This window comes from Paroedura picta, chromosome 16 (assembly GCF_049243985.1).
Source record: "Paroedura picta isolate Pp20150507F chromosome 16, Ppicta_v3.0, whole genome shotgun sequence".
Lineage (NCBI taxonomy): Eukaryota > Metazoa > Chordata > Lepidosauria > Squamata > Gekkonidae > Paroedura > Paroedura picta.
In genome coordinates, this window is record NC_135384.1 from 13855194 (window position 1) to 13866831 (window position 11638).

At 41.9% G+C, this 11638-nt stretch overlaps 2 protein-coding genes across 2 annotated transcripts; both read left to right on the forward strand.

Moving 5' to 3' along the window:
* The first annotated feature begins 1082 nt into the window (after positions 1-1082).
* Positions 1083-8320, forward strand: LOC143825384 (olfactory receptor 6B1-like). The gene is made up of 4 exons (XM_077313411.1): positions 1083-2007; positions 3363-3433; positions 7552-7646; positions 8134-8320. Exons 1-4 carry the CDS (start codon positions 1083-1085, stop codon positions 8318-8320), a joined length of 1278 nt encoding a protein of 425 aa, XP_077169526.1.
* A 253-nt stretch (positions 8321-8573) lies between these two features.
* On the forward strand, positions 8574-9539 carry LOC143825385 (olfactory receptor 14A16-like). The gene has a single exon (XM_077313412.1). It carries the CDS (start codon positions 8574-8576, stop codon positions 9537-9539), a length of 966 nt encoding a protein of 321 aa, XP_077169527.1.
* Positions 9540-11638: the final 2099 nt, after the last annotated feature.

An 11638-nucleotide genomic window follows, 5' to 3' on the forward strand; every position in this document is an offset into this window, starting at 1 on the left:
CAACGTACTTATTATAATGGCCAAGATCCAGTTATCTACTCCTAGGAGAGATTTCTTATTTCATCAGCCACCCAACCAAAAAAAGACCCCTGAAATCTTCTATGTCCCTCCCTTCCCTGATATTCACAATTTCCTTTGATGAGAGTTTCTTTTCAGGAGGTTCAAGGGACAACCACATGAGATGTAGGCAGGACACCTAATTGTATTAGCAGAAGTCTGATAATAGTTCTCTAGATGCAAGGCTTTTTTCCTTCATAGAATCATAGAATCATAGAATCATAGAGTTGGAAGGGGCCATACAGGCCATCTAGTCCAACCCCCTGCTCAAAGTAGGATCAGCCCTAAGCATCCTAAAGCATCCAAGAAAAGTGTGCATCCAACCTTTGCTTGAAGACTGCCAGTGATGTGCATCCACAGTCAAGAGCTTATGGGGTAAGTGGGATTTTAAGAGTTTCTACTTTGCTTTTAACCTTTCATCAGAGACACTCTGTTTGAAAAAATCGCATTTATAAGAAGATAAAAATGTCTGTAAAAAGCTGGAAATTAGTATGCTGTAGTACCACTGGTGGTGTATGATCCATTGCTTGACCTTTCGTCATCTGTGGGGCACAGAGGCACACTGCGAATTGTAATGTTTCCTGTTATCTAACAAAAGTAAATGATCCCCCCTTCAATAATAATAACAACAACAACTTGGTAGCCTAAGCATACACTTTAAGACCATTTGGTAGTCTGGGTTCACCTAGAATTTCACCCCTGTCCAAAGCATATAAAAATGTATGGCTCCTTCCTCATCCAAGCAACTTTCATTCTTATGAAAAGACATTTGGCTTCCCTCAAAATTCTTCAAATATTTTCCTGAAGAAATATCTTCAAAATTTGCTTTTGCAATCCCTGGGAGATAGCAGACGTTTGAGAACTTGATTAAATCCCAGAGGCATTTGCTTTGAATGTTGGTCTTCATTTCCTTGATCTTATGTCTTATTTCCAATCTTTCTTACAGATTTTGCCCTACACAGATATTCTAAAACCATTAAAGGCTAGCTTCATCATTGTTATTGCTTTCCAACATGAGAAATGGTATGGCAATTCAAGGACTGTGGAACCAAACAGATCTCACAGCATTTGTCCTCCTGGGAATCAATGATTTGCCAGAATTACAAATATTCTTCTTTGGGGTCTTTCTCCTAATCTACATAGTAACAATAGCTGGGAACCTTCTGGTTGTTGTCCTCATTGCATGCGATCAACATCTTCACACCCCCATGTACTTCTTCCTGGGGAACCTTTCATGTCTAGAAACCTTCTACAGCACAACCATTTTACCCAGGATGATCATAGCCTTCTTAACAGGAGACAGATCCATTCCTATTTGGGGCTGCTTTTTACAATATTATTTCTTTGGATCACTAGTGGGTTCAGAATGTTATCTGCTGGCTGCAATGTCTTATGATCGCTTTTTAGCAATTTGTAAGCCGCTTCATTATTCTGTCTTAATGAGTAATGTACTTTGCGTTCAGCTTGCTATGACCTCGTATATAAGCTGTTTTCTCCTTAACTCAGTTACAATATATTTGATGTCTCAGTTATCGTTCTGTGGTCCTCGTATACTTGACCATTTCTTTTGTGATTTCACCCCAGTGATAATGCTTGCCTGTGAGGATACTCATGGGATAGAATTGATGGCTTTCAGCCTCGCTTCCTTGATAGCTCTGGTCCCATTTCTTTTGACCCTGATTTCTTACAGTTTTATTATCTCCACTATTCTGCAAATCCCCTCAACCACTGGGAGACAAAGGGCCTTTTCTACTTGTTCATCCCACCTTACTGTAGTTACAGTTTTCTATGGGAGCCTTGTGATTGTCTACATGATTCCAAAAAATGACACACTGAAAGACCTCAACAAGGTTATGTCGGTCTTTTACACTGTTTTAACTCCCATTGTAAATCCCATTGTTTACTGTTTGAGGAACAGAGAAGTAAAGGAGGCTTTGAACAAGCTTACCGGTCAGTTGTATAATTTTTTTTTCCAGGGAGGCAAGGATCCTGTCATAGTAGCTTTGGATTAGAATGAGAAAGAGCTCTCTTCTGATTCTGACTCAATTCTGGGTCACAGTTAAGATATTTTATTAATGTATTTTGTTGGATGGATGAATACATACTTGCTGGTGATTGCCATACTAGATCCAACCACTAAAGCAGGATTATCTGTTCTGTTTACTAACCAGGAAGTATCAAGCATATAGGTGGGCATTTTGAAGAGACAAGGCTTCTCTCTCAACTAGGGACCAGAGATAAGCAAGCAGTAAAGGCTAGATGCTCACTGAGATGGCAGTTCCAATTTGAGCTGCCCACCCATCACTCCTTTTGCTGTGTTGACATGGTAGGACAAGCTGGTTTCTTTGAAGCTGAGCAGGAATTTTGGGATCCTTGCAGACTAACTGAAATAGTTCTCCTTTTTGCTGCCTTCATTTTGTAGAAAAGGCAATATTTATTGAGCAGACATGGTTCAGACCAGGGATGGTCAAACTGTGACTCTCCAGATGTCCATAAACATCTGAAGAGCCACAGTTTGACCACCCCTGGTTTAGACTATTAGGGCCCTCTTGGAGTTGGCTGGAACAGTGCCTGTGTTTGCTCTAGTTAGGAATGTTTGGAGAGCGCCATGAGGCATGTTATGATGGGGTACGGCTTCCTAAACCAGCATCTCAGCAAAGGAAATTGGAAATTGTCAGAGCTAAGGCTTCACCAGTTTTGGGGAGAGGGAATAGTGTTGGATTGACGGCTTCAGTCAATATAACATTCTGTGTAGGCAAGGAAAAGCTATAGATGGAGTGTTATCATAGCTTGCATTGGTAGTAGGGCTAAAATTTGGCTGAGCTCATTTATTTAATAAACAAATCCTAGTTGAACTCATTTGGTTATATCGGCATGACATATTGGCATGGTTATATTGGTTATGTTGACATACTGAGGATGAAGGCAAAAATGACTGCTAATAGTCATTGGAACTTTGATTTTCTCCCAAATCTCCTACGGGTTTGGAGAAGTAAACATATAACCTCCCAAAGACTAAACAGTGCTATGGTCACACACTACTGTGAAGCTGTGAAGCAGTGTTTCTGAGGTTCAGAGCTAGGGGAATAGGAATTAACTCAGAATTCAACATTCAACTGTAGTATCAGGAGAAGGACAATGGAATAGGATAGAATTCATAGCCTCTATCCTCTCTTTCCTAACAGTTCATATTCCATTTCCTTTTACCCTGATGTTTTACATTTTTTAAATCTCTAGTAGCTTGAGAATTTCTTCAACCACCTTGAGAAGTTCCTCTTCCACCTGCTCTTCCCTCCTTATCAAAGTTTTGGCTGATAACAAGATGGGTGAGAGGAACAGGAAAGTTTCGAGAACAGATGACCAATCATTAGCTAAGGTCAGTCGAATGTGAGCTGAAATGTTATAAAGACATGAGGATATAGGCCAGAGGTAAGGACACAAATATGGACACTTGTGCAGAAGTATAGTTATTAGCATAGTAGAATCACCATCCCTGGGTGGATTTAGAGCTCATTTTAATGCACATGCAATGTCTAGAGGTTGTATGTTTAGGGCGTGTAGGGAAAAGAGTGTGAACCCGGCCCAGGAACACCCTGGGAGGGACAGTTTAGATGGCATTTTCCTGGACAAACTGTAGAAAGGATTACTTTGGACTAGCAGGTTTTGAGTAATAACTTGGCTTCCATCAAAGAAGACTAAGCTTGGCTCCTGTTTGCACAAACATAAACATTCTTTCTTACTGAAATCTGTTTGGGAAATTTCTGTGGCCTAACAGGTTCCTTATGTTTCAAAAAAATGGTACACTGAAATATTTTAACAAAACGTTTTTTTTCCTCTTTTACACTGTTCTAATTTCCATTACAATTCTCACTGTTTATTCTGTGAGCAAACAAGAAGTAAAAGAAGCTTGAATAAAGCATTCCATAAAATTGCATAGTTTTTTAAAAGAGCTTGGGATTAGAATATGAAACAGGTGTCCATCTTGAGATATATGTATATATCCCATTATATATGTGTGTGTGTGTGTGTGTGTGTACACACACACACACACACACACACACACACACACACACACACACACACACACACATATATATATATATATATATATATATATGTGTGTGTGTGTGTGTATATATATACACACACACACACATATATATATATATATATATATGTGTGTATATATATATACACACACACACACACATATATATATATGTGTATACACACACACACACACACACACACACATATATATATATACCAGTAATCAAGCCCGCTGTAGCTGAAATACAGCGGGCGCTAGTGGGGCAGCAAATGGTGGCGACGGGCGGGAGGGGGGTGGGCCGGGAGGCCTCCCGATGTGTCAGTCCGCCGGCAAGGGACCAATTAGTCCCTTGCCAGCGGACTGACAATCGGCCTGCCCAATCGGCACCTTTCCTCATCCCGGACCAAGCCCGCCCTAACTCCTGCCCAACAGCCCTTACTGCTTTATTAAAGGTATATATATGCTTTTTACTTCCAAAAGCTTTCAACATTGCTTATAATTAAATTAAATTATTAATTTGATTATTTATTATTAATTAAAACTCCTCTCCAGACTGCACAGATCAGTTCTCCTGGAAGAAGGGGCTGCTTGGGATGAGGACCTGGAGCTGTGTTGCACTTCCCTCTACATGCACACAAAAACAGAGAGAGAGAGAGAACACAGAAAGCAAAAGCATTCCTCCCTTCTCAAATTGCAAACCTTATTAACCACATAATCACCTGTCCATGTAGGAAATACCTGAATGTCTCCCTCCTTGGATTGCACTGAGAAGCCATTGGCCAGAAGGTCCAAATTTAAAGGAAAATAATCCCATAATGGTCAATGAGCAAGTAAAAAAAGACAAACCATCCTCCTGCAACAGCTTCTTCTGTCTGTGTTCTTGCTACATCTCTTTCAGACAATGGCAATTTGTACAGATTGGTGTAGTAATTAAGAGCAGCGGCTTCTAATGTGGGGAGCTGGATTTGATTCTCTGTTCCTCCAAGTGCTGGATGACCTTGGGCTAGTCACTGTCCTGTTAGAAACTGTTCTCAAAGAGCAGTTTCTCTCAGAGCTCTCTCAGCCTCACCTACCACACAGGGTGTCTGTTATGGGTAGTGAAAGGGAAGGTGAATATAATCCACACCAAGACCTCTTTGGGCAGTGAAAAGCACAAAAGGGTATAGAAACCAACTCTTCTTCTACTTGGAAGGTGCTACTGGGAAGTTGCAACTGTAAAGCAGTGTCTGTTCTCTCCACATGTCGCCATGGCCTTATGTTTCTTTCGTGCCCCCTCTACAGTTTCCCCATCTTCCATGACACTGATCTCAAATTTGCTTTGTTGTGATGATCTTGGGAAGTTTGCAGCAAGACCAAGATGGTATTTATATAGCAAGGGAAAGTCTACATCTTCCCAGTCCCATCCACGTCAGCATTATTTTCTCTACTGCAATTGCCTGTTATGACTACCCCAAAAACATTCCCCCCTTCCCTGAGTGTACATTTCAAATAGCACATGACTTACTCATTAATAAACATTCCCAGGGCCAAGGATTATCCTGGGCACCCTGGGTCCCCGAGGGCCCGCAGCCCCCCAGCTCCAGAAGTTACACAGATGTTGCCCCAGCTCCCCCCATCTTCTCTAAGTTGAAAGAGGCCATGGCAAATTACTGGCAGAAGGGCATGCTCTGAGACTAGCTCAGCCAACTGACTGGTAGAAGAATGCTGTCTTGCAGGACCTGTGGGAATGAGGTAGTTATCAGGGCCTGTTTCAGCCAGCAGCTCTTTCCACTAGGCAAGCTCCACAATCAACAAGGCCCTGGTCAAGGCCAGACACACCTCCCTTGAGCTGGGGGCCACAAACTTGTTAATGTTGGATGATCTTAAGGTCCTTCTGAGGGCATATTGGGAAAGGCAGTTCCTTAGAGGCACAGGGACTGACTGTGTATGAGGCATCAGTGGATGGGGAGACAGGGTAGATCCAGGTACTGCAGACTGCCCAGTTCACATACCTGTTGAGGTGCTCTCAGCATTTAGCATAATCCCTTAAACTTGTGTGCTGAAGACAAGGGGTGTGATTGAGCAAGGCTCAATATTGAGTAAAGGCTGAAAGTACTCACAAAGAAGACCAAAGTACGGTGAGTATATCAAGGCAAGGTTGGAACCAATGCAAGTCTATCTAACTATTGGCAAAACTCTTGGAAGCTGTTCACAAGGTCTGCAAAAAGAAAAGAGAGTTGTAAGCTTCAAATTACAGTTTTAATAAACCTAAACCTGACTTCAAACTGTTGTGTGATCCCTCTATAGCAGCAGTTTTCAACCAGGGGGACGCGACCTCCAGGGGGGTCTCAACCTTCCCTTTCACAGGATGCAACCTCCAGGGGGGTCTCAACCTCCACTTTCATGGGAGTTGCCAAGGCTACCACCACCACCACAGTGGTGGCCTTGGTGACCCAAAAGGGAAGGTTGAGAACTGCTGGTTTACCTGCTTCAGTGGCAGCAGCCTTGGCGACCCAAAGGGAGTCATAAGGTTGCATGCACCCCTTCCCGCTGCACTGTGGCACTGGCCTCCTCGGTCTTCCATGATCACCAACACACATTAGCGCACATCCCTACAGCCACCTTTGGGCCGCTGCAGTGGGGGTCACCGTGACAGGAAGGTTGAGAACCGCTGCTCTATAGGGTATTCAGTAGCAAAACAGAAGATTCTAATGCCACAATTGTCATAGATATGACTAAGATGCATTTAATCTTATATCCAGCACTCACAAATAGACATGCTGTACTAAGCATCTATGAGCCTCTTGTGGCGCAGAGTGGTAAGGCAGCCGTCTGAAAGCTTTGCCCGTGAGGCTGGGAGTTCAATCTCAGCAGCCAGCTCAAGGTTGACTCAGCCTTCCATCCTTCTGAGGTCGGTAAAATGAGTACCCAGCTTGTACCCAGTAATGACTGGGGAAGGCACTGGCAAACGACCCCGTATTGAGTCTGCCATTAGAACGCTAGAGGGCGTCACCCCAAGGGTCAGACATGACTCGGTGCTTGCACAGGGGATACCTTTACCTTTACCTTTACTAAGCATCTAGTTAGGTTAGTTACAAAAATAGAAGAAATAATACAGCAGAAGGGGAAATGTCTGCATCCCTTGGTAGTTAAGTGATGTGAGCTCATGGGAGCAAATTACCAAGAACAGAATATAAATTAAGCAATGCCTCATTCACACAAGGATTTTTGCCACCATGTCACAGTTGAGTTATGTATTCACTCGAATTCATCCAAATATTTGCCAGAGCTGATGGGACCAGACTAATTTGGACTATATATATATACAGTGTGTATTGTAGGAAGCCCAAAAGAAGCCATTAAGAAATGGCATGGGCCAAGGGATGCATCAAAAATTGAATAAGAAATTGAGTCTAACTTTCTCGGATTTTTGTTAGATAAGAATTAATATTATTTCTCCATAGGGTCACATCCATATGAAGACTGAAGAACTAACAGTTAAGAACAGAACTTCAGTAAAAATAGATGAAAAGGGCTGGAGAACAAATGGGACTCCAAGGTATTTTATAATGTTTCATAATGGATAATCAGTTAGTATTTAATGACTGTAGCAGACTGTCAAAGATATTCCTCTCAATATCTTTTTTTTAAGCTGCTATTGTACTTTCAGGAAGTGTATGATTAAACTAAAATAATTTCTAAAAATAAAATAAAGCTATGGTGTAGTTTCTCAGGAGCAGTTCCTGGAACCATGGGTAGGGCCATCCTACACGCCCTTACAGATCTGTGTCAGTTTCTGAGGTTGAGCCTATGTATATGCATACCATGCTTTTGGAGACATAAGCCATGCTTTTGGTGATGGAAAGAGAATAAGGACATTCATATTTCTATTTAGAATAAAATGGGCAGCATACAAGGAAAGGAGAGAGACAGAACATCTTCAAAAGTAAATAGCTGAATAGCAGAGTGTACTCAAAGGAGTTAATTGTATCTGTCCAAGGAGACAAAAAAGAGAATACATAATAATGCTTTCTCCATCTGATTAGAAGTGTGGGATTACATTGTTTGAGATCCATTGACAGATGGTCCTTCAGGAAGACAATCCACTTTGGAATCCCAATGTGGCCTGAATCTGAATTGCTGGGCAAAAAAAGCCCTTTTAATAGCATTGGTCCTAAGAGCCATCAGAAATGTAATCGAGAATTGAGGGTGGGAGAATCCAGTTTTGAGTAATGCTACCGGGGAGACTGCTGAGAGGTTCTCTGAGTGTTCAGAATCAGGCTGAATTAAAATTCAAAGAAAGTACGATGGGCTAGATTGGTTGGTGGTGACATGATTAATGTCTGGCTTCTCTGGGTGACACAGGATGACTGTATTCTTTGTTGTGAAATTGATTGTTGTGAAGTTGACCTGCTGAGGACTATTCTCAAAAATATTTCCTCTGCTCAACCCTTCAGGTAATCTGCCAGTGGATATTGTGAGCAAAATGCCCAATCTTACCTCCACATCTCAATTTCTGCTTCTGGAATTTTCAGATATCCGAGAATTACAGATCTTACATTTCTTTGTATTCTTAGTAATATATGTGACTGCACTGACTGGTAACCTTCTCATCATCATTGCTGTAGTGCTTGACCATCATCTGCACACCCCCATGTACTTCTTCCTAATGAACTTGGCTGTTCTGGACCTTGGCTCAGTATCTAGCATGTTACCCAAAGCTATGTTCAATTCCCTCCTGAACACCCGGTCGATTTCTTACTCAGGATGTGTGGCTCAAGTGTTTTTCTTCTACTTTTCAGGGGGGGCAGATTTTGCCTTCCTAACAATAATGGCCCACGATCGGTATGTTGCTATCTGCTGTCCATTACAATATGAGACAATTATGCATGAAGGAGCCTGCATCCAGATGGCAGCCAGCGCATGGATTTCTGGTATTCTGTATGGTATTTTACACAGTGGTGGTACTTTTGCCATCACCTTCTGCTCCAATAAAATCAATCAATTTTTCTGTGAGGTTCCACAGATCATAAAACTTTCATGTTCAGACTTATATCTAATTGAAACTGGAATTATTCTGTTCAGCTGTGGCTTATTTGGGGGATGTTTTATTTACATTGTTATAATTTATGTGAAAATTTTTGCAACAGTACTCAGAATGCCTTCGGTGCATGGGCGGAAGAAAGCCCTCTCCACTTGCCTTCCCCACCTCACTGTCGTGTCTCTGCTTCTTTTCACTGGAACGTTTTCCTATGTGAGGCCTTCCGATGACACTTCTTCTGAGATTAATGTAATCTGTGCTGTAATATATGCTGTATTACCTCCACTACTGAATCCCTTCATCTATAGCATGAGAAACAAAGACCTCAAAGCTGCATTGTTCAAGCTCACTGACTTTGGACCTTTTCCCCAAACCAGCACCAGGAAAGTTTTTCTAGTAAAACTGGTCTGAACTGTCTTCTCTGGCCTATTGTGCTACTAGCTTTTGTACCATGGGCTCTGCATTATATAATATACAGGAAACAATTTTTGGATGTTGTGAAATACAAGCAAAAGGAGTGGGACAGGTAGTGGTTTTTCACTTTCCCCTTTTATCATTAATCAGCTGTGAGGACTGAAAATGTACATACATGAGACCTTTATTGGCATTATAGAAAAGGAAAGCCAATTGACAATAATGTGTAAAACAGATAAAATTCCAATTAATCTTCAAATTATGGTATGTTATAAATATAGAGTATTTATTTTGTACATTTATTATTATTGATGACAATTGTTACAGCATGATTTCATGTGGTATGTATGTTACGGACCGAAAGAGCAATCACTGAGAAATGTTTCATGAAAACAGGTGGATCCAATGGCCGGGACCCGGTTCTGGTTGCCCAAGATATTAATCAATTATTATTTTCTTAAGAAGTTTATGATTACAGGAATAAACAAGCATCTAAATTTATTTGAGAAAATATATATACACCGTGTGTGGAATTCCTTATTTTCTGTATTTTACAATAAACTATGTGCAGCTTTCATTGCAAAAGTACAGTAGAGGATTAAACTGCAGCGTGTACTGTTAGTAGGGTACTTTAACCTTCATAGTTTGTTGTTGTTTTATTTACATCAGTTTTGATCTCTTGATTTTTCATGCTGTAGATCATGCTTTGGGCACATGGGGGCAGCCTTCGCATGCCCTGTGCCTAAAGAGGGCCACATCTTAAACCGAAATGTAATACCCTGAGGGTGATAGCAGCAGACAAGTAGGTTGGAGTGCTGCACAAAAAGAGGTTGAGGGTTGCATGCAGCCCACGGGCCTCAGGTTCGGGACCCCTGCTGTAGATCAAAGGATGAATCAGAACAAGAAAGCTTTAGTAGTTGTTATTTCACCAAAAAAACTGGCTAATAATACTAGGGTGGAAGGAAATCATGAAGATTCCAGCAGTTAGGCCCTTCACCACTAGTATATCCCTGGATGCATAATGTAAATGAAGAAGTATGCATACCAAGGCTTATAACCAGAATTACACTTTAATAGTGCCACAGACTCAAACTTTGTTCACAGTAATTAACCACTTTAAAAGGTGAATAAGACAGATATCTGAAGGGTAGGTTTGCCAGTGGCTAATAGCCATGGTGAGTGAGGTAAATCCTCCATATTCCGAGGCAGTACACTTCTGAATCTCAGGGCCTGGAGGCAAATCGGGGAAAGGCCTTTGCTGCTATGGCCAGTTCTTGGCCCTCCAGAAGAACTGTTTGGTCAATGTGTGAGACAGATTGCTGGACTAGATGGACTATTGGTCTGATCTAGGAAGCTTCTTTTTATGTACATAAATAAACTATGGAGAAAGACTGTTGCCTGGCAGAGTGGTATATGGGCCAAACAATATGCAAGTCTCTTTCTTTGGCATCAAGCAGGACACAGCTTTATTGACCAGAGCCTGTTTCAGCCAGCAGCTTTTTCCACCAGTCAAGCACCACAATCAACAAGTCCATGGCCCTGGTCAAGGCCAGACACACCTCCCTTGAGTTGAGGACCACCAACTTGTTAGTGTTGGATGATCTCATGATTCTTCTGGGGGCACACCGGGAGAAGCAGTTCCTTAAAGGCACAGGGCCCGAATTTTTATGAGACATCAGTGGGTGGGGAGACAGGATAGATCCAGGTACTACAGTCTGCCCAGTTCACATACCTGTTGAGGTATTTAGCACAATCCCTTAAACTTGTGTGTTAAAGACAAGGGGTGTGATTGAGAGCTAGCTTCGTGAAGTGGTTAGGAGTGTGGACTTCTAATCTGGTGAAACCATATGCAACCAGCTGGGTGACCTTGGGCTCTCCACAGCACTGAAAAAACTTCTCTGACCGAGCAGGAATATCAGGGCTCTCTCAGCCTCACCCACCCCACAGGGTGTCTGTTGTGGGGAGAGAAAAGGGAAGGCGATTGTAAGCTGCTTTGAGACTCCTTCGGGTAGAGTAAAAGCAGCATATAAGAACCAACTCTTCTTCTTCTGATTGAGCAAGGCTCAATATTGAGCAAAGGCTGAAAGTACAGGCAA

Coding starts and splice junctions, on each gene's coding strand:
- LOC143825384 (XM_077313411.1), top strand. CDS start 1,083: ATGGCAATTCAAGGACTGTGGAACCAAACAGATCTCACAGCATTTGTC. Junction 2,008..3,362: donor GGCTTTGAACAAGCTTACCG/GTCAGTTGTATA, acceptor TCCTTATCAAAG/TTTTGGCTGATAACAAGATG. Junction 7,647..8,133: donor AGAACAAATGGGACTCCAAG/GTATTTTATAAT, acceptor CCATCTGATTAG/AAGTGTGGGATTACATTGTT.
- LOC143825385 (XM_077313412.1), top strand. CDS start 8,574: ATGCCCAATCTTACCTCCACATCTCAATTTCTGCTTCTGGAATTTTCA.